General features: G+C 46.7%; 1 protein-coding gene and 1 pseudogene across 9 annotated transcripts in view; both read right to left on the reverse strand.

Moving 5' to 3' along the window:
- LOC127039340 (zinc finger protein 135-like) overlaps nt 1–23,676 on the reverse strand; it is a 154,088-nt gene that overhangs the window by 63,936 nt on the left and 66,476 nt on the right. For 4 of the 9 annotated variants that reach the window (XM_050932811.1, XM_050932809.1, XM_050932808.1 and 1 more), the window contains exon 8: nt 21,904–22,030. The exons of the other annotated variants lie outside the window; for them this stretch is intronic. In XM_050932811.1, coding sequence (XP_050788768.1) covers nt 21,904–22,030 — 127 coding nt within the window. The remainder of the gene's footprint in view (nt 1–21,903; nt 22,031–23,676) is intronic. 9 annotated transcript variants of the gene reach the window in all.
- The window catches only part of LOC127039369 (zinc finger protein 883-like), a 68,912-nt pseudogene continuing 56,991 nt past the window's right edge, over nt 11,756–23,676 (reverse strand).

The following is a 23,676-nucleotide window of genomic DNA, read 5'->3' on the forward strand; positions in this document are numbered from 1 at the left end:
CCTGGGGCTGGGTCCAGCTGGAGAAAGTCCCCACCTCGGATGGGCACAGAAAGTGCTTCAGTGAAAGGCTGTCCCTAGCCCGGCCCTGCTGGGGCCACAGCAGCAGCCCGGAGCTCAGACCGGCTCCCAGCGCACAATGGAGGCAGCAACACCAGCAGGGTCTCGTACCCAGCGATTTCCCTACACCCCCACAGGGGGGTGTGCCCCCTCCCTGAATTTCCCCACTCCCCCAGTTTTGTGAACTAGTTACATGCCCAACCTAGTGGCTGAACTTTGCAACTTTCTCCTCACCCACGAGTATTTCACATTTGGGGACAATACATACCTGCACGTCAGTGGCACTGCTATGGGTACCCGCATAGCCCCACCGTATGCCAATATTTTTACGGCTGATTTAGAACAACACTTCCTTAACTCTCATCCCCTAATGCCCCTACGCTACACTGATGACATCTTCAACATCTGGACCCATGGAAAAGAAGCCCTTGAGGAATTCCACCATGATTTCAACAATTTCCATCCCACCATCAACCTCAGCCTAGACAAATCCACACAAGCAGTCCATTTCCTTGACACTACTGTGCTGATAAGTGATGGTCACATAACCACCACCCTATACCTGAAACCTACTGACCGCTGTACTTACCTGCATGCCTCCAGCTTCCATCCAGGACCCACCACATGATTCATTGTCTACAGCCAAGCTCTAAGATTCAACCGCATTTGCTCCAATCCCTCAGAGAGAGGCAAACACCAACAAGATCTCTATCAAGCATTCTTAAAACTACAATACCCACCTGCTGAAGTGAAAAAAACAGATTGACAGAGCCAGAAGAGTACCCAGAAGTCACCTACTACAAGACAGGCCCAACACAAAAAATAGAAGAAGCCTACTAGCCGTCACCTTCAGCCCCCAACTAAAACCTCTCCAGCGCATCATCAAGAATCTACAATTTATCCTGAAAGATGATCTGTCACTCTCCCAGATCTTGGGAGACAGGCCTGTCCTTGCCCCCCAACCTGAAGCAAATACTAACCAGCAACCACACCCCACAGAACAAAAACACTAACCCAGGAACCTATCCTTGAAACAAAGCCTGATGCCAGCTCTGTTCACATATCGATTCAAGTGACACCATCATAGGACCCTGTCATAAACAGATAAGTAAGAGTTAAAAGAACAGAAGTACTTCATATCTCTTTTGCCTGTAAAGAGTTAACAAGATCAGTGAGCCTGGCTGTCACCTTACCAGAGGACCAATCAGGGGACAGGATACTTTCAAATCTTGAGGGAGGAAAGTTTTTGTGTGTGCTGTTAGTTTGTGTGTGTGCTGTTAGAGTTTGGTTGTTGTTCTCTCTGGGTTCTGAGAGTGACCAGACGTGCAACCAGGTTTCTCTCCAATCTCCCTGATACAGGTTCTTATAGATTCAAAATAGTGAGTACTAGGTGATAAGGCGAGTTAGGCTTATGTTTGTTTTCTTTATTTGCAAATGTGTATTTGGCTGGGAGGAGTTCAAATGTGTATTTTGCTGAAAGGATTTTAATTTGTACTTGTACACTTAGGCTGGGAGGGTATTCCCAGTGTCTATAGCTGAAAGACCCTGTAACATATTCCATCTTAAATTTACAAAGATAATTTTTACTGTTTTTCTTTCTTTAATTAAAAGCTTTTCTTGTTTAAGAACCTGATTGTTTCTTTATTCTGGCGAGACCCCAAGGGACTGGGTCTGGATCCACCAGGGAATTGGTGGGGAGAAAGGAGGGAAGGGGGAGAGAGAGGTTAATTTTCTCTCTGTGTTAGGATTACTGTCTCTCTCAGGGAGAGTCTGGAAGGGGGAGAGAGGAGGAGGGGGGAAGATGAATTTTCCTCTCTGTTTAAGATTCAAGGAGTTTGAATCACAGTGATCTTCCAGGGTAACCCAGGGAGGGGAAGCCTGGGAGAGGCAACGGTGAGGGAAAGGGTTTACTTCCCTTGTGTTAAGATCCAGAGGGTCTGGGTCTTGGGGGTCCCCGGGCAAGGTTTTGGGGGGACCAGAGTGTACCAGGCACTGGAATTCCTGGTTGGTGGCAGCGCTACAAGTACTAAGCTGGTAATTGAGCTTAGAGGAATTCATGCTGGTACCCCATCTTTTGGACGCTAAGGTTCAGAGTGGGGAATTATACCATGACAGACCCAATCACGTCAGCCACACCATCAGGGGCTCGTTCACCTGCACATCTACCAGTGTGGTATATGCCATCATGTGCCAGCAATGCTCCTCTGTCATGCCAGCAATGCCCCTCTGCCATGTACATTGGCCAAACTGGACAGTTTCTGCGCAAAAGAATAAATGGACACAAATCTGACATCAGGAATCATAACATTCAAAAACTAGTAGGAGAACACTTCAACCTCCCTGGCCATTCAGTAACAGATTTAAGGGTGGCTTTTGCAACAGAAAAGCTTCAAAAACAGACTCCAACTAGAAACTGCTGAACTTGAATTAATATGCAAACTAGATACAATCAATTTAGGCTTAAATAGAGACTGGGAATAGCTGAGCCAATACACACATTGAATCTATTTCTCCATGTTAAGTATCCTCACAGATTCTTGTCAAACTGTCTGAAATGGGCTATCCTGATTATCAATACAAAAGTTTTTTTTCTCCTGCTCACAAACAGTTCATCTTAATTAATTAGCCTCTTAGAGTGGGTAGGACAACCCCCACCTTTTCATGTTCTCTGTATGTATAAATATCTCCTGTCTGTGTGTTCCATTCTATGCGTCCGATGAAGTGAGCTGTAGTCCACGAAAGCTTATCCTCAAATAAATGTGTTAGTCTCTAAGGTGCCACAAGTACTCCTGTTCTTTTTGCGGATACGGACTGCCACGGCTGCCACTCTGAAACGTGTTTTATTAACATGAACAAATAAATCCAAGCGCGCACATCACTAAGGCTAAATGACTATAGACACCACTCAGCTAAGGGTTAAACAATACAGTGATAAAGTTCAGGTCGAATCAGGAAATCAATGAGTTAACAAGGGTATTGCATTGGAATCAAGTTGTCAATTTAGTCAAACCATCAGATTAATACAGCAGAAAGCCAACCGTTATAAACTCTAAAAGAGCAACCCATGAAGGCAGGTACATAGTTAGTGATGCCGAAACCCCAATCAGAGATTTTTACCCAGGCTGTGCAACCCAGATTTGGCCAGCTGAATATCTCATCACCAAAACCAAATTGTTTACATTTAGCCTACAACCTCAAAACCAATTACAGTTTTCTCCTTGGATTTCACTATTGAGTAACTAATACTTCTCCTCGCCCTCTCGCCCCAAAACACATACAGACCTTAGAGAGACATTAGTAAAAGTTCAAACAGCTCTCGCTGAACAATACATACCTGACAGCTCAGTTCCTTGGAATGCTTCCGTAGGTGAGGAGCATGTGTTCAATCATTTCATAGGGCAGAGTTTTAAGAGTATTAAGATTTGGGAAACTAGTCTTCCTAGCATCTTCCCTGTGCAGATTTCAGAGGTGTTCATACACAAACACACCTGCACTGTTACACCCCAATCTAATAGAAAGGCTGGCAGGTCTCCAAGTTCATAAAAAGAAACAGACATCGAATATAAAAAGGAACAAAACGTTTCTGAGATTATAAGGAGTTGGATCTCTGCACCTCTCGGTCTTTGGATTCACCTGGAGCGGGAACTGTAGCTGCAGTTTAGGAACCAGGTAATGGCATAGATGGGCTAGCAGGGTTTCCAGGTACAGGAAGACTAGTGAAGGCTGCATAGCCTGTCACTGTTGTGCTTCATTCCCCAGAGGGGATCAGTCCTGGGATCCTGGCACTTAGTCTCTCTGAGGCTACGTCTACACTGGCAGAGTTACAGCACTGGGAGTTCAGTGCCGCTCAGCGAGTGCTGCAGGAAACCGCTACTGTGTGTTCACGCTGTCAGCTGACTGCCCAATAGCGTGTTCACACTTGCGGCACCTGCAGCGATGTTGGGAGCGGTGCACTTTGGACAGCTATCCCACTGAGCATCGCTGCCTCTTCTGACACTAAGAGTTGTGGGAAAGCAGAGGGAGTTGTGGGTCCTTTCCCCATGCCTGTGATGGATTGCTTTGCATCCCAGCAATCCCTGTGCTTCTGTCCACATTTGGCATCATCTTTCAGTGGTTGGTGCACTGCGCATTCTGCCTCTTCGCGCTGCAGGAATGGATCCCGCACTGTTGACCAATATGCTACAAGTCACGAGTGGCAGTGGACTTATTCCTTAAACTACAAAGGCAGAGGAGTTCGACACTGATCTCGCCACACGTAGAAGTTACGAGAGAAGATTGCTTGTGGCATTCACGGAGGTGCTGCCCACAGCGGAACGCCGCTTTTGGGCTCAGGAGAGCAGCACTGTGTGGTGGGATCACATGGTCACGCACATCTGGGATGACGAACAGTGCCTGCAGAGCTTTCGGATGAGGAAACCCACAATCATCCATCTAGCTCAGTCTGTTGCCTGAGAGTGACCAGTGCCAGAGGGAATGAACAGAACAGACTTGATGACCTGCCACATGAAGATCTTTTACCCTTACCTTTAACTTTATTGTTGTTGATTCCTACTTATCCTATCTTACCACACCTCCCCCGAGGCTTCTGGGCAAATCAGGTGTGAACCGCTCCTTTGATACAGACGTGTCCCAATCCAGCTGAATTGAGGCAGACTTTGGGCCAATGTCAGTTTGGAAAAGGCCCGCTTAACCCAGCAGGTTTCTCAAAGCATCTGTTGTTGTGAACAGCATGTAGTGGGGATGTGTGAACCCCAAAGATATCAAACATGAAAGAAACACAAGGCCAGTTTTGAGGAGGTTTCCAGAGCCAGGCCTGAGGGTTAAACAGCTGTGTTCAAAGGATAAGGGGCCTCAGCACCTATAAAAATAACTAGTTGCAAAAACAAAAACCAAAAATGACATTAAAAAACCAACCCCAAAAAAGAACCAACCCAGAAAAGCTCCCATCACACATCCATCACCATTGTAGATTTTGACATCTTTGCTTTGCAAACAAGAGACCTGGAGAAACCTGTGGGTGTTACCCTCTAACTGGGTAAAAGGTTCCAAATCTTGTCTCAAGTAATTTTCCTCTTAACAGAAGATTTAAAATTTATCAAAATAAATTCCACTTGAAATAGAAACAATTACAGTGTACACTGGGTCGCTATTCTCACACATGCTATTTCTGTCACATATTCCCCCACTCTATAATTCCTTTGGCATGAGGGTTTAATTTCAGGATTAGCCGCCATTTCCTATGTAGTAGGAGGGGACAGGGGGAGAACTAGAAGAAAACCTGAATTATATTGTAACACTGAAAGTTAGCACATCATCAGCCTCTTCTGTGACACTAATTAACTTCATGTTTAATTTCACTGTTGCTGGTAACAACTTATTCAACAATTACAACATATAAACCCATAGGGCAGTTTTCTCTTGATTCCCATTTCCACCCAGTCAGCTTTGTGTGAAGACACATTCTACAATAACCTAGGAGCCTTCCATTTCTGTGAGTTCATTTCTCCCTGGGGCTTCTCCCAGAAGTGTAGGTGGAAGGGGTCTCACACGACATGGGAAGGCTGCATCCTGAGAAAAACCACCTGTCCTCTATTTTCACACTTTCTAATGTTTCAAAGTAGCAGGAGGTAGAGAAGTGATACAAATGCATTAGACTTAATAGCAAACTAAGACACCAAACCACAGACTCTGGCCTCAGCATTCATGTATCCTGCAGTCTGAACTTGGAATCTGATACATTCCCTCATTGGCTACCATCATTTGCCCAGCATGGAAGTGCTTCTTGTCCAACACAGCAGCCAGATTGGGACCCATAGGCATGGAATGGCTCTGAAGGAATCAGCTGTTCCCTGGCAGTTTGCATGAGGGAGTTCCCACAGAGTGTTTTTGCCTTTCAGGTTTCTGTGAGAAGTAAATACAACATCTGAGGACACTTTTAGAAGGAAGACATGGATACTGAGCGATCAGCTGTTGTGACCTGCACAGGATATGCCCATGTTTGTCTTTCTCCCAGAGTACAGAAGGAACTTTGTCTGTAAAAAGTGCAAACTGGTCTCCATATTAGGTTAAAGGATTAGAGACGCAAGTATCAACCTTGCTTTGCATCAGAGAAAATGAAGACTTTCTTCACATAAATCAGCATTTGGTTCTAGAGGCAAAACATGCCAAAGAATCAGGGAGGGCAGCACAGAACGGGGAAGAAACTGGCACCATGTTACCTCCAGAAGAAGAATGAGGAGAACCCATGTACCCCCGATGCAGATAGAGATAAGAAACCATTCTTAGGCTCTCTGCACAGGTTCTACTGTGGAGAATGATTTGGAAGAGCAATCCAGCGATCAGAAGGAGACCGCATTGACCAGAAGACGTGAGATGCATTGTCCTAGGGATGGGGGTTCCATGACCACCACTCCCAAGAGGAGGAGACGGGTGGTGGTGGTCGGGGACTCTTCCCTAAGGGGGACAGAGTTATCCATCTGCTGACCAGACCGAGAGACTCGAGCAGTGTGCTGCTTGCCTGGAGCTAGAATTCAGGATGTGACGGAGTGTCTGCCAAGACTGACCGAGCCCTCGGACCGCTAGCCCTTCCTACTTCTCCATGTGGGCACCAATGATACTGCCAAGAATGACCTTAAGTGGGTCACTGCAGACTATGTGGCTCTGAGAAGAAGCATAAAGGAGTTTGAGCACAAGTCATGTTCTCGTCCATCCTCCCTTTTCAAGAAAAAGTCCCAGATAGGAACTATCTAATTGTGGAGGTAAATGCATGGTTACGCAGGTGGCGTCGGAGAGAGGGTTTTGGATTCCTCAACCATGGGATGTTGTTCTGGGAAGGATTGCTAGGAAGAGATGGGATCCACCTAATGGAGAGGGAAGAGTATCTTCGCAGACAGGGTTGTTAGCCTAGTGAGGTTCACCAGGGATGGTGACCTAAGCCCTGAGGTAAGTGGGGAAATGGGATACCGGGAGGAAAAACAAGGAGGAGGATGCAATGGGGGGGCCTCCTGATTCACACTGGCTGATTCAATTGGCTAGTTATCTTAGATGCATGTAAACCAATGCAAGAAACCTGGGAAATAAGCAGGAAGAAGTGGAAGTCCTCGCACAGTCTAAGAACTATGATGTGATTGGAACAACAGAGACTTGGTGGGGCAGTACACATGACTGGAGCTTTGTCACGGATGGGTATAAACTGTTCAGGAAGGACAGACGGGGAGGAAAGGTGGAGGAATTGCACTATTATGTAACAGAGCGGTATGGCTGCTCAGAGCTCCAGTATGAACCTGGAGAAAAGCCTGCTGAGAGTCTTTAGGTTAAGTTTAGAAGTGAGAGCAACAAGGGTGATGTCGTGGTGTATGTATGCTACAGACCACCAGACCAGGAGCATGAAGTGGACGAGGCTTTCTTCAGACAACTAAACAGAAGTTTCCAGATTACAGGCCCGCGTTCTCATGGGCCACTTCAATCACCCTGACATCTGCTGGGAGAGCCATACAGCAATGCACAGACAATCTAGGCAGTTTTTGGAGAGTGTTGGGGATGATTTCCTGATGCAACTACTGCAGGAACCAAGCAGGAACCTTTCTCCTCTTGATCTGCTGCTTACAAACAGGGAAGAATTGGTAGGGGAAGTAGAAGTAGGTGGCAACTGATGGGCAGGATCCCCTGTGAGGCTAAGATGAGGGAGAAAGGAGTCCAGGAGAGCTAGCTGTATTTTAAAGCCACCTTATTAAGGGAACAGGAACAAACCATCCCGACGTGCAGAAAGAATAGCAAATATGGCAGGTGACCAGCTTGGCTTAACAGCGAAATCTTCCGTGAGCTTAAACACAAAAAGGAAACTTACAAGAAGTGGAAACTTGGCCAGATGACTAGGGAGGAGTATAAAAATATTGCTCCAGCATGCAGGGGTGTAACGAGGAAGGCCAAAACACAGCTGGAGTTGCAGCTAGCAATGGATGTGAAGGGTAACAAGAACAGTTTCTACAGGTACGTTAGCAACAAGAAAAAGGTGAGGGAAAGTGTGGGACCTTTAATGAATGGGGGGGGCAACCTAATGACAGATAATGTGGAAAAAGCTGAAGTACTCAATGCTTTCTTTGCCTCTGTCTTCACAGACAAAGTCAGCTCCCAGACTGCTGCACTGGGCAGCACAGTTTGGGGAGGAGGTGAGCAGCCCTCGGTGGTGAAAGAACAGGTTAAGGACTGTAACAATGCTGGTTCTGGCGGGACCCAACTGAGAGTATCAATTCAGAACAAATTGCTTAAGGCAGGGCAGTTACAGCCTAAGGCTGGGGTTTCTTTGCACACCAAGGCAAACCAAACCAGCCAGACCAAGAGGACTTTGGTTTCATCTCACTGGTAACCACAAGTCACACAAACAACTCCCTTAGACACTCCACTTTCCTGGTATCACCACCAGTGCCACTCATTATAGGGACGAATTGTTATGAGAACCAACACCCCAATAAAAGAAAAGAGGTTCTCTCGATCCCAAAGGACCAAGCCCCAGACCCAGGTCAATATACAAATCAGATTTTAGCCACAAATCACACTGTTGCCAATTCTTTAGAATCTAAAATCTAAAAGTTTATTTATAAAAGGAAAAAGATACAGATGAGAGCTAGAATTGGTTACATGGAATCAATTACATCCAGTGATGGCAAAGTTCTTGGTTCAGGCTTGTAGCAGTGCCAGAATAAACTGTAGGTTCAAATCAAGTCTCTGGAACATCCCCAGCTGGGATGGGCCATTCAGTCCTTTGTTCAGAGCTTCCATTTGTAGCAAAGTCCCTCCAGAGGTACGAAGCAGGACTGAAGACAAGATGGAGATGAGGCAGCAGCATTTTATAGTCTTTCTTCCAGGTATAAGGACACTTCTCTGTCCTTACTGTGGAAAATTACAGAAAAATGGAGACTGGAGTCACATGGGCAAGTCCCTGCATACTTTGCTGAGTCACAAGGCATATCTGCCTTCTCTCAATGGGTCAATTGCACAGTTGATGGTCCTTAATGGGCCATCAAGCAGGCGAGGCAGAGCTGACACCAACTTGTCTGGAGTGTTACCCAGAAGCACAGCACAAGTTTGAAATACAGACAGCATAAAGGCAATATTCATAACTTCAACTACAAAAATGATACAGACATATACACAGCATAATCATAACCAGCAAACCATAACCTCTCCATAGACCCCTTACACAACCACCTTCATACAATAACGTCACAAGGACTATTTAGAAAAGCTGGACATGCACAAGTGCATGGGTCCAGATCTAATGCATCTGAGGATGCTGAAGGAATGGCTGATATGATTGCCATTATCTTTGAAAACTTGTGTCAAACAGGGGAGGTCCTGGATGACTGGAAAAAGGCAAATATTGTGCCCATCTTTAACAAAACGGAAGGAGGAGAACCCAGGAAACTACAGACTGATCAGTCAGACCTCTGTCCCTGGAAAAATCATGGAGCAGGTCCTCAAGGAAATCATTTTGAAGCACTCAGAAAGAGGAAGGTGATCAGGAACAGTAAAAATGAATTCACCAAGGACAAGTCATACCTGACCAACTCGACTGCCTTCTATGATGAGATAACTGGCTCTGTGGATATGGGGAAAGCAATGGATGTGATATACCTTGACTTTAACAAAGCTTTTGTCTCCAACAGTTTTCTTGCCAGGAAGATAAAGAAGTATGGGCTGGATGAATGGACTATAAGGTGGATAGAAAGCTGGAGAGATTGTCAGGCTCAACAGGTAGTGATTAAAGGCTCAATGTCTAGTTAGCAGCCAGTATCAAGTGGAGTGCCCAAGGGGTCGGTCCTGGGGCAGCTTTTTTTGTTCAACATATTTATTAATGATCTGGATGATGGAGTGGACTGCATCCTCAGCAAGTTCGTGGATGACACTAAGGTAGGAGGAGAGGTAGATATGCTGGAGGGTAGGGATAGGGTCCAGAGTGACCTAAACAAATTGGAGGATTGGGCCAAAAGAAACTTGATGAGGTTCAACAAGAACAAGTGCAGAGTCCTGTACTTAGGACAGAAGAATCCCATGCACTGCTACAGGCTGGGGACCGACTGGCTAGGCAGCAGTTCTTCAGAAAAGGACCTGGGGATTACAGTGGAGGAGAAGCTGGATATGAGTCAGCAGTGTGCCCTTGTTGCCAAGAAGACTAACGGCATTTTGGGCTGCATTAGTAGGATAATTGCCAGCAGATCGAGGGAAGTGATTATTCCCCTCTATTTGGCCTGGCCTGACAAAGCCATGGCTGGAATGATTTAGTTGGGGTTGGTCCTGCTGTGAGGAGGGGGGTGGACTAGATGACCTCCTAAGGTTTCTTCCAACCCTAATCTTCTATGATTCTCTCTGTGCTTCATGGAACTTTGGATTTAAAGGTAAAAAACAATTGTGCCCAATTTAGTTATGGCGCCTTTAGGAGTGTGACCAATGCCACTTAATTAGGGAGCAGGGTTCTAAAAATAGTTGACCTGGGCCACAGGTCACAATAGCTTCAATCTCTGGGGTGAAAATCAACCACTAGTATCTGCAATTTCTACACTAGTTCTTGTCAAATCTTTGACCTTCCTTGGAGTAATCTGACACTTCTCTGGTGTAGAATTCTTCACCAACCGCACAACAGATCAGTAATGATAGTGAGGTACAACTCCCCCAAATATGCCCTTTTATGTCTTTAATCTGGTGGCACAGATTTAAATTAGGGACTAAATTCAGGTGCTGCTTAGAATCTCTGTAAAACACCAAATGTCAGGTCTCTATTAAAAATAGGTATCTTTCTGCAGCTATATCACATTCAACGGGGATTTCATTTCCGACACATTTGCAGCATCTCCCAGGGGGCTGCTGAAGAGAAATGTCACTTCCATTTTTCTCTTCCCTACCTAGATAGGGATTGCATTTCTGAAATAGGCTACATGCACCTGATTAGGAAGGAGATATCTTCAGGAGCGACCTCCTGCAGGGTCTGGGCCACAACTGCTTTGGGAGCCCAATGCATGGGTATTTTGCTTAGTTCCAAGTCATTTACTAGAGAATCCTCTTCCCAGCCCTTTAGAAAAAATACTGACCTAACCAATTGAACAATGGGGATTGGGACGGTGATGGGGAATAAGGGAATCCCTCTGACTTACCCTATCTTCCTCTGTTGTTACAGAGGGTGACATGACATCTTTCCCTATTCCTGCCCTGTTCCTGCTCTTTGTTATAGTTCAATATATTTTAAGTGAGGAAAATGGTAGCAAAAATATCTGCTCTCCAGCACAACCTGAAGCAACAACAGAGCAACTGGGAATGAAACAATTGGTTTCCAAAGAGGGAACTTGATGACTAACAATTGCTTTGAAATGGGGCAAACAGTATAACCGTGAAGTTCAGGGTTTGTTTAGGTCAGGTCAAGGGGGAAGGTAATGCCAACCACTGCACCTGGGAGGCATCTGCTCTACAACTATAATTCTCTTTTTACACCAAGATCACTAACTTGAGCAGTCAACGCCATGTGCAGCCCTAGTGGACGTCAGGCACAGGGAGATTTTGCCTCAGTGTACCTTTTTGGGATCAAACCTCTCTCCCCCACCTGGAGCTGATGAACATTCCTGGCTGGAGGGACACACGCTCCTACGACTCAAAAGGAACGCAGCTGATAGAAAAGATCACAGGACTGACCCCAAAGAAGGTGAGATGCAAAAGCAGAAGCAGGCAATTTATCTGGTGGAGCTGAGAGACCACAGTGAAGATGGTACACAGATCACTATGTGAGAATTAGCAAATGTGATTTAAGAAAAAAAAAATCTTTTCCCAGCCCTAATCAAGGCATTTGTAACAGTTCTACAATGTGGATTTTGCGATGTCTAATAAGGTGTGAGCTCTTTTTAAATCTTTTCCCGCACTCAGAACATCAATAAGTTTTCTCACCCATGTGGATTTTCCTATGAGTGATAAGGTTTGATCTGTGCTTGAAGCTTTTCCCGCACTCAGAGCATGTGTAGGGCGTCTCTCCTGTGTGGAGTCTCTGATGTGAGATAAGGTGTGAACTCTGACTAAAGCTTTTCCCGCACTCAGAGCATCCGTAAGGTGTCTCACCCGTGTGGATTCTCCTATGTCTGCTCAGGATAGAGCTGCGATTAAAGCTTTTCCCGCACTCAGAGCATGTGTAGGGCGTCTCTCCTGTGTGGAGTCTCTGATGTGAGATAAGGTATGAACGCTGACTAAAGCTTTTCCCGCACTCAGAGCATCCATAAGGTGTCTCACCCGTATGGATTCTCCTATGTCTGCTCAGGGTATAGCTGTGACTAAAGCTTTTCCCGCACTCAGAGCATGTGTAGGGCTTCTCTCCTGTGTGGAGTCTCTGATGTGAGATAAGGTATGAACGCTGACTAAAGCTTTTCCCGCACTCAGAGCATCCATAAGGTGTCTCACCCGTGTGGATTCTTCTATGTGCGCTCAGGGAAGAGCTGCGATTAAAGCTTTTCCCACACTCAGCGCATTCATAAGGTTTCTCACCCGTGTGGATTCTACTATGTTTCCTAAGGGCAGAGCTGTGACTAAAGCTTTTCCTGCACTCAGAGCACATGTAGGGCTTCTCTCCTGTGTGGAGTTTCTGATGTGAGATAAGGTGTGAACGCTGACTAAAGCTTTTCCCGCACTCAGAGCATCCATAAGGTTTCTCACCTGTGTGGATTCTTCTATGTGCGCTCAGGGAAGAGCTGCGATTAAAGCTTTTCCCACACTCAGCGCATCCATAAGGTTTCTCACCCGTGTGGATTCTCCTGTGTGCGCTCAGGGCAGAGCTCTGATTAAAGCTTTTCCCACACTCGGAGCACATGTAGGGCGTCTCCCCTGTGTGGAGTCTCTGATGTGAGATAAGGTGTGAACGCCAACTGAAGCTTTTCCCACACTCAGAGCATCCATAAGGTTTCTCACCCGTGTGGATTCTCCTGTGTGCGCTCAAGGGAGAGCTCTGACTAAAGCTTTTCCCACACTCGAAGCACGTGTAGGGCGTCTCTCCTGTGTGGATTCGCTGATGTCTGATAAGCTGTGAGCTCTGACTAAAGCTTTTCCCGCACTCAGAACACGTGTAGGGCGTCTCTCCCGTGTGGATTCGCTGATGTCTGATAAGGTGTGAGGGCCGATCGAAGCTTTTCCGGCACTCATGGCACGTGTAGCGTCTCCCTTCCAAGTGGATTCTATCATGGGTTATAAGGGCTGAGTGGCTAGTGAAGTTTTCCTCTGGCCTCTGCTGAGTCTCACAGGCTTTTGCTTTTTCTGGGAGTGCAGAACTCCCGGAAACATTCCCTTTGGATCTTCCTGATAACGTTCCATGTGGTTCCACTTGCTCATCGTCTTCCTGCTGCGGTTTCTCCTCATTCTCACTCACCATCCCGTCACCTGATCGGAGACAGAGAGAACCCAGACAGAGGTCACTCCCAGTGCCAGAGATAAAGGAACTCTCGGAGAGAGGAATGGAAAAGGGGATGAACAAAGCAAATACGCGCGGGAGAGATCAAATCTATCAGGTGCTGATTCTCCCCAAACCCTTCCTCAGAGGAGAGAGGAAGGGATCAGTTTTGGTCTGCATCTCAGCACCACACTCAGTGGAAAGTGAGACAGGGGAGGGACCTGCTGCCAGTTGTCAGTCAGGGTAGGAGAGAAGCCATGAATGACAGCTGCCATAATGATTCCACATCTTCAGGGAACAATCCTGAACTCGGAGAGCTCACAGGGTCTTTTGTAGGGCATCCCAAATGTTTCCAGCATTCCTAAACAGTTGTTGAGTTGGTTTAACCAATTCCTCACCTGTGCAGGCAGCTCTCAGGAGCACTTCTTTCTCAGAGCCCTGGAGCTCTGGGACCCACGGCTCTTCCCCTCGTTCCAGCTGCGAGATCACATCAGTTTTGGAAATTGGAAACCCTACTCCAGGCAAAGAAAACAAGGGAGGTCAGTGGAATTTGCGGGATACTTGTCACAAAGAATATTCCATGGTTGTAATCCCTGCTTATTTTTAAGCAGTAAAATACCAAGGCCGTCTTCCTTGGCTCAAAGTGGCAGAAGAGTTAGTATTATTATTATAAATCATCCTCTCTGGCAATAAATCCCTTATCAATGGTTGTGGTTGTGAAACCCTCCTTTCTGTATTGTTTTATCTTTATGGTAACCACTTTTACCTTGTTAATCAGTCTGGTTCTCTAATTGTTTCTATCTGCTGTAAAATTCATGTCGCTAGGTATGAGTAAATTACGTAGTGGGATATAATTGGTTAGAGAATTGTTACAATATGTTAGAATTGTCAAGTATCAGGGGGTAGCCGTGTTAGTCTGTGTTGTGACAAAGTTCCTCCTCAACCTTGGTGGGTCCTGCGCTTATTGGCGGATTTGCTTACCTCAGTGATCTTCCCCTCTGGTGGAACCCACAGTCTGGGTCAATTCCTCCTGTGTCTGATCAGGAGTTGCGAGGTTTGGGGGGAACCCGGGTTTGGGGGGAACTCCAGGTTCCAGCCCAGAGCCCTGTGGATTGCAGCTGTCTATAGTGCCTCCTGTAACAGCTGCGTGACAGCTACACCTCCCTGGGTTACTTCCCCAAGGCCTTCTCCTAACACCTTCTTTGTCCTCACCACAGGATCTTCCTCCTGGTGCCTGATAATTCCTCAATCCTCCAGTCTCAGCTCCTTGCACCTCTTGCTCCCAGCTCCTCACACGTGCTTCCTCTCCTTTGGCTCCTCCCTGCCTGACTGGAGTGAGCTCCTTTTTAAACCCAGGTGCCCTGATTAGCCTGTCCTGATTGGCTGCAGGTGTTCTAATCAAAGTACCTATCTCCACTGCCTTCTAGAAAGATCTTAATTGGCCCCAGGTGCCTTGATTAACCTGGAGCAACTGCCATATGGTTACCACGGTACTAGGGATTTGTTTAGCCTGGGGCTAACATACCTGTTTCTCAGTACTTTACTGTAGCCATCTGGCCTTGCCCCATCACATACACCCCCCCAACACCATAGGGTTGGGCAACGTAGGACGCCAGGCATTGTGCTTGTGAAAGACCATCAGCGTTGCCGTGGTGGCATCCAGCCCTGTGCCGTATGCGGAACTGGAATGGTTGGAGGGATAAGAACCACCTGGTGACCCTTGCATTCTTTTCCTTATTTCTCTGCATCCACTGCAGGGGTGCATGGTCCATCACAAGAGTAAATCTCTGGCCTAAGGGGTAATAATGCAGTGTCTCCACAGCCCATTTGAAAGCAAGGCATTCTCTCTCGACTACTGCATACTTCTGTTCTCTTGGGAGCGGCTTTCTGCTTAGGTAGAGGATCAAGTGTTGTTCTTTTCCAATCATTTGTGACAGAACCGCCCCCAACCCCACCTCAGAAGCATCTGTCTGTAAAATAAATTCCTTGGTGAAGTCCGGGGCTGTGAGTATGGGTTCATTACAGAGATCCGTCCGAAGGTCTAAAAATTCCCCTTCTGCTGCGTCGGTCCACTTCACCATGTCTGGACCTCGGGCCTTCACCAGGTCCGTTAGAGGACTTGCCCTACTGGCGAAGTGGGGAATAAAATGTCGGTAGTAGCCTACCACGCCTAGGAACACATGTACCTGTTTCTTTTGGGTTGGCCTGGGCCAGTTTTGAATCGCCTCTAGCTTATTAGTTTGGGGCTTCACTATACCCCTTCCTACAATATATCCCAGGTACCTAGCCTCTGCTAGTCCTATGGCACATTTAGCGGGATTAGCGGTGAGGCAGCCCGCCTTAATATGTGTAGTACTGCCTCAACTTTCTCCAAGTGGGTTCCCCAGTCTGGCGTATGGATGATGACATCATCTAGGTATGCGGCTGCATAACTAGTATGGGGGTGCAGCAGCTTATCCATGACACACTGGAATGTGGCTGGGGCTCCATGTAACCCAAAAGGGAGGACTGTGTACTGGAATAGCCCGTCTGGGGTGGAGAACGCTGTCTTGTCTTTAGCTTCTTTGAGTCAGGGGAATCTACTAATACTCTTTTGTCAGATCTAGTGTAGTCAAGAATCGGGCACTACTCAGTCGGTCAACCAGTTCGTCGATGCGTGGTATGGGGTATGCATCAAATTGGGATACTTCATTCAGACAGCGAAAGTCATTACAGAATCTCGTGGTACCATCAGGTTTGGGCACTAGAACGATTGGACTGCACCACTGACTGGAGGATTCTTCAATAATGCCTAATTCTAACATTTTCTTTACTTTGGCCTTGATTTCTTCTCTTTTGGCTGCTGGGATTCGGTAGGGTCTCAGTGTTACCTTGGCTCCGGGGATCATGCGGATATGGTGATAGGTCTCAGTCGTCTGCCCCGGTTTTGTAGAGAACACATTTTGGTTGCGATTAAACATATCGGCTGCCTCGATTTTTTGGATTGGCGTCAAGTCGGGTGATATCTTCACTTGCTCATGTAAGTTATCCTCCCGGGGAAGGGTCTCCTGGGTGACTAAGCATGCATCTCGATCATGCCAAGGTTTTAGAAGATTGAGGTGGTAAATTTGCTCCGGTTCCCTGTGGCCAGGCTGCCGCACCTTATCGTTTACCTCTCCCATGGCTTCAATCACTTCGTAGGGACCCTGCCACTGGGCCAACAGATTGCTTTCTGCTGTGGGCACCAGGATCATTACTTGATCCCCTGGTTGGAACCGTCAAAGCTTTGCTTGGTGGTTATAATGGGTCCGTTGGGTCTCCTCTGCTTTCTCCAAGTGTTCCCATACAATGGGTGTAACTTGGGCTATCCGATCCCTCATCTGTAGTACATGCTTGACTATGTTCCTTCCGGAATATGGCTCCTCTTCCCAGGCTTCTCTGGCTATATCCAATATGCCTCGGGGGTGGCACCTATATAGTAGTTCGAATGGAGAGAAACCTGTGGAGGCTTGTGGAACTTCCTGGATGGTGAAAATGAGGTAAGGCAATAGGGTATCCCAGTCTTTCCCATCGCAGTTCACCACTTTCCTGATCATGGCCTTGAGGGTCCTATTGAATCTTTCTGCAAGACCGTCTGTTTGTGAATGGTATACAGAGGTCCGTAGGGCTTGTACATGGAGCAATGAACAAAGATCCTTCATCAACTTGGATATGAGAGGTGCCCCTTGACCAGTCAGTATCTCCTTGGGTAGCCCAACCCGGGAAAAGATCTGTACTAACTCCTTAGCTATTGTCTTGGAAGCTGTGTTGCGTAGGGGGACGGCTTTCGGGTATCGGGTTGCATAGTCTAGTACAACCAGCACATGTTGGTGGCCCCGAGCTGTCTTCTCTAGAGGCCCAATCAGATCCATGGCTATGCGTTCAAATGGTACCTCTATTATTGGAAGAGGTATCAAAGGGGCCCCTAAGTGTGGGCGAGGGCTATGTAGCTGACACGCTGAACAAGAGGTGCAGTATCACCTGACATCTTCATGTAGTCCTGGTGAAAAGAACCTCCGCAGGATCCTGACCTGGGTTTTCTCTACCCCTAAGTGTCCTCCAAGCAGGTGACTGTGGGCGAGACTCAATATGGCTTTTTGATGTTTTCGTGGCACCAGAAGTTGATGTATCTCCTGCTCCTGCATTTGCACCACACGGTACAGGAGATCTTTCTTCACTATAAAGTAGGGTCCTGGACCCTGGATCTTCCCTCCACTGGTATCCCATCGATCTTAGCCACCTCTTTCCTGACATTATCATATCTAGAGTCCTCTGCCTGGTCCCGTCCGAAAGTCTCTCTCCCAAGAGTAACCTGCCTGAGCTCCCAGGGGTCGGCTTCTGCTTCTTCCAACGGCTCATCGCCATCAAGACTGGGGCCAGCCTCCGGCTCACCTTCCGTGTTGGTAGTTTCTCTGATGGCTGCTCGTGTCCCTCTACCTAATAGCACGGTCTTCTGACCCTGGGTCTCTGTTTGCAATCACTTTCGTGCGAGATGGATGAGATCACACAATTGGGACAGCGGGGTTTTATCTTCCTGGTACCTCCACTCATGATACCGCTGGGCCCGCACTGCGGTCGTTACTCCAGATCTGGCCAGGATCTCTGCCTTCAGCTGGGAGTAGTCTGCTGCAGCTTCTTCAGGCAGATCATGGTAGGCCTTCTGGGCTTCCCCACACAGGAATGGGGCAAGGATGCCAGACCACTGATCTCGAGGCCAGGCCTCCCGTAGGGCTGTCCTCTCAAAAGGCCAGAAGGTATGCCTCTACATCATCCTCCCGTGTCATTTTCTGCAGCCAATGGCTGGCCCGTATGAACTGCATCCTATCATGGCCATGGTTCAGCTCTGTAAGGATCTTTACCTGGTTTACCAGTTCCCACAACATAGCTCGGTCTTGAGCAGCTTGGTCCATCAGCAGGCGATTAGTATCTTGCTGCAGCCGCACTGCTTCTTGCTGGGCAGCTGCCTGGACATGAGTAGCTTCCTGCTGGGCTGCTGTGGCTTGTATCAGTGCCTGCACGAGGTCATCCATTGTGGTGACAAAAAAAAAATTAACCCTCTCTCTCGCTCTTATTTTTTTTTTAAATCACCCTCCTTCTTCCGCCGTGCTGTGCACACCAAAAATCCCACTGCTGACACCAGTTGTGACAAAGTTCCACCTCAACCTTGGTGGGTCCTGCGCTTATTGGCGGATTTGCTTACCTCAGTGACCTTCCCCTCTGATGGAACCCACAGTCTGGGTCAATTCCTCCTGTGTCTGATCAGGAGTTGCGAGGTTTGGGGGAAACCAGGCCCGCCCTCTACTCCGGGTTCCAGCCCAGGGCCCTGTGGACTGCAGCTGTCTAGAGTGCCTCCTGTAACAGCTGCATGACAGCTACAACTCCCCGGGCTACTTCCTCATGGCCTCCTCCGAACACCTTCTTTATCCTCACCACAGGATCTTCCTCCTGGTGCCTGATAATTCCTCAATCCTCCAGTAGCACACCCTCTCAGTCTCAGCTCCTTGCACCTCTTGCCCCAGCTCCTCACACACACTTCCTCTCCTCTGGCTCCTCCCTGACTGACTGGAGTGAGCTCCTTTTTAAACCCAGGTGCCCTGATTAGCCTGCCTTGATTGGCTGCAGGTGTTCTAATCAAAGTACCTATCTCCACTGCCTTCTAGAAAGATCTTAATTGGCCTCAGGTGCCTTGATTAACCTGGAGTAACTGCCATATGGTTACCACGGTATTAGGGATTTGTTTAGCCTGGGGCTAACATACCTGTTCCTCAGTACTTTACTATAGCCATCTGGCCTTGCCCCATCACAGTATCTACAAAATCAACAAGGAGTCTGGTGGCACCTTAAAGACTAACAGATTTATTTGGGTATAAGCTTTCGTTGGTAAAAAAAAAAAAACCTCACTTCTTCAGGTGCATGGAGTGAAAGTTGCAGATGCAGGCATTCTATACTGACACATGAAGAGAAGGGAGTTACCTCACAAGTGGAGAACCAGTGTTGACAGGGCCAATTCAATCAGGGTGGATGTAGTCCACTCCCAATAATAGATGAGAAGGTGTCAATTCCAAGAGAGGCGAAGCTGCTTCTGTAATGAGCCAGCCACTCCTAGTCCCTATTCAAGCCCAGATTAATGGTGTCAAATTTGAAAATGAATTTTAGTTCTGCTGTTTCTCTTCAAAGTCCGTTTCTGAAGTTTTTCTGTTCAAGAATAGTGACTTTTAAATCTGTTATAGAATGACCAGGGAGATTGAAGTGTTCACCTACTGGTTCTTGTATGTTACCATTCCTGATGTCCAATTCATGTCCATTTATTCTTTTACGTAGGGACTGTTCGGTTTGGGCAATGTACAGGCAGAGGGGCATTGCTGGGCATATGATGGCATATAACACATTAGTAGACATGCAGGTGAATGAGCCCTTGATGGTGTGGCTGATGTGCTTGGGTCCTCTGATGGTGTCGCTAGAGAAGATATGGGGACAGAGTAGGCAACGAGGTTTGCTACAGGGCTTGGTTCCTGGGTTGGTGTTTCTGTGGTGTGGTGTGTAGTTGCTGGTGAGTATTTGCTTCAGGTTCGGGGGATGCCTGTGAGCACGGATTGGCATGCCTCCCAAGGTCTGTGAGAGTGAGAGATCGTTTTCCAGGATAGCTTGTAGATTGTTGATAATGCACTGGAGAGGGGCTGTATGTGATAGCCAGTGGTGTTGTATTAGGTGGAGGCTTTGTGGGAGGTGTGGGATTTACCTGAATAGGCCTAAGGAGACAATCCCAGGTCAGACATTTCACACCCTCATTTTGCGAGGCTAACGAGGAACCACAAGCGGGTGCAATACGCCACAGGATTCTGAAAGAAGGAAGTCTGGGGCAGACTCTAGTAATTAGGTTGCTATGCAGTATCTCAGCAGTTGGATGCATTCATATATTCGAATTATTAATAAATAAGTGATGTAAATCATGAGTATTAAGGCATAATGCTTAATTATGGACTTCCCAAAGGCCAGGTATGGTTTGGGGCAGCTATTGACATTATTATAATCAGAGCAAAGGAGCAGATATGGTATATCGCCATCCTATTACCATAAGAAACCAGAGAAAATACCTCTCCTAGTTACCAGTTTTTCATTTTGTTAGGTCCCCGAGAACGTGTAACCTGAAGCAGGGCCTCCCTTCTGATGGGCTCCCTTGCGCCTCGATCTTTGTTTCCAATGGTGTCCATAGCTTGTAAGTACGCACAGTGCAAGACCCTCTTTCCTATACTTATCTTACTCTAATCGTTATGTGTACTGATCCTTGCCTATGATTTCAATTATAAATCAAGTTTCTGTGTGTTTCACCAAATTTCATCTCCTCCATTAACTTTGAGTAGCCATGTACAACAGCGAGCTGTACCCCAATACGTAATCTTATAGGTGTAAAAATAGTACAGGCTACACTACCAGCCTGTGACATCATCAACAAAGTGCCCATTTGTGCCTAGGTAGGGGCCCTGCTCTGGGAGGGAGGAACGCAGCAAGTACTCAGAATCAGTGGCCAGGGTCGCTGTGCATAGAGATGGGGAGGTTACATGGGGAGGGGGCTAATAAGTGAGAGAGAGAGAGGTCAAGAGTTAAAATAATATTTGTGAGGGAGGGGAAATGTATAATTAAGTGAAACTGAACAGAAATAAAACTGGAGTGGAGGCTGTAAAGCAACAAGGCTTGGGTAGGAATTCGGGGTTAAAGGTCTGGGATCCCCCACAGCTCTAGAACCCCAAACCTCTCCTCCCTTCCACTGACCCACTCAGCCCACTTCTTGGGTGCCCTTCCTCCACACTCCCCTCCCCTTCGTCCCATTACTCTGAGCCGGCACCACCTCCCGGCACCTTGGGAGATTCTTGTGTTCCCTCGTCTCTCACAACCTCCTCCCTCCCTGCTGCTGCTTAGCTCTAACCCTGCACACACCCACCCCATGTCCTGGCACCCCAGAATTATCTACTCCCCCCTTCTCCTCTCCTCCCAAAGCTCTGTTCTCCCTTCACCCATGCGGTCCTGAATGGCAACATTATACATTCTCCTATCAAAAGAGGAGCTCATCTGATTGTCACACAAGCCCATGCATGAGTCACACACCTATTTACTCCATTTAGAATTCTACAGGCAGCATATTTTCCTTTTACAATGAGGAAAAGGCATGAAAGCTACAGTTATTAATGTAGTTATGAATGTATCCAATAAGGATACATTCAATGCAATTTTCAAATGACTGACGGCACCAAAAAGGCACACGTTCAAAAATTATACTAGTGGGTGGGAGATGAGGCAAAAAAAGGAGGACAAGGAAACTTGTCAAAACTTTTACGATGAATAAAAGTATAAAGTTATTACTACTCAGGTTCTTTAGAGACCCCACAGCTTCTAATAACCCAGGGGAGAGGACTCCTTACCCAGCAAGACCACCGTCTCGTAGTTCTCCTGCATGACATCCCAGTAGAGGGCTCTCTCAGCGGGGTCCAGCAGAGCCCACTCTTCCCTGGTGAAATACACAGCCACCTCCTCGAAAGTCACCCGCCCCTGAAAGAGCAAGAGTCCAACTCTCAGTACCTGCTGCCCCACTCACAACCCCACTATTCAGGGAACAGCAGCACCAGGGAAATGGAAGCTCCGGGAGGCACACGTTAACAGAATCCCACCCCACCTTGCCTAGAGCAGCCAGGAGCCATCAGAGGGTAGAAAGAGAAAACCTTTGTGTCTCCCAGCTGATAGACGGAGGCAGGGTCATCACATTTATCACATACCCACTAGCCAGAGGTTTATACAGGAGATGGGACTATCTCTGGACCCTGCTGGTGGCTCCCTGGTAGGAGTCCCAACACTCTCCAAATAAAATATGTGGAAGAAAGGGGAAGTCAATAGTAAAGACTATAAGTTAGAAGGTCAGAATTGTAGAAAATTGGTAGGGAAGCTATCATAAATCAATGATCAATCAATGAAAATAAGAAGGAAGTTTTTAAAAAGTATATTAAGTACAAAATTCATCCCTAACAATGGTAGTGGTAAATTACTAGATGGAAAAGGCAGAATTATCAACAATCATGTAGAAGAGGTAAAAGTGTTCAATAAATATTTCTCTCCTGGATTTGAAGAAAAACAGATGATGTAAGTCATATCATAAGATGTTCATGACGACAGTCTTTCCATTCCAACAATAACTCACGAGGACATTAAACAGCAGGTATTACAATTAGACATGTTTAAATAAGTAGGTTCTGACAACTTGTATGCAAGAGCTCTGAAAGACCTGGTGGAGGACTGTGGAGGACTGTTATTAAGAACGGCCGGACCGGATCAGACCAAAGGTCCATCTAGCCCAGTATCTGTCTACCGACAGTGGCCAATGCCAGGTGCCCCAGAGGGAGTGAACCTAACAGGCAATGATCAAGTGATCTCTCTCCCGCCATCCATCTCCATCCTCTGACAAACAGAGGCTAGGGACACCATTACTTACCCAGCCTGGCTAATAGCCATTTATGGACTTAACCTCCATAAATGTATCCAGTTCTCTTTTAAACACTGTTACAGTCCCAGCCTTCACAACCTCCTCAGGCAAGGAGTTCCACAGGCTGACTGTGCCCTGTGTGAAGAAGAACTTCCTTTTATTTGTTTTAAACCTGCTGCCTATTAGTTTCATTTGGTGACCCCTAGTTCTTATATTTTAATTAGGACTTGGAACACCGGGGAAATTCCAGAAAACGAGAATAAAGCTAATACTGTGCCAATATTTAAAAAGTGTAAAAGAGGTGACCCAGCTAATTACAGGAGTGTTAGTCTGACATCGATACTGGGCAAGAGAATGGAGCAGTGAATATGGATTTAATTAATAAAGAATTAAAGGAGGATAATATGATTAGTGCCCATTAACAAAGGTTCAGAGATAATAGAGCCTATCAAACTAATTGGATATCCTTATTGGATGAGATCAAAAGTTTGGCTGCAACTAATAGTATTGATGTAACATACCTAGACTTCTGTAAGGCATATGACTTGGTTCGGCACAAGATTTTGACTAGAAAACTAGAAAGATACAAAATACACACGGCATACATTAAATAGATTAAAAACTGTGATTGTAAATCAGAAGCCGTGATCGAGTGGATTTCTTTTCAGGGGGTTCCGACAAGGATTGGTTCTTGGCCCTGTGCTATTTAACATTCTTATTA

Source organism: Gopherus flavomarginatus, chromosome 23 (assembly GCF_025201925.1).
Source record: "Gopherus flavomarginatus isolate rGopFla2 chromosome 23, rGopFla2.mat.asm, whole genome shotgun sequence".
Taxonomy (NCBI): domain Eukaryota; kingdom Metazoa; phylum Chordata; order Testudines; family Testudinidae; genus Gopherus; species Gopherus flavomarginatus.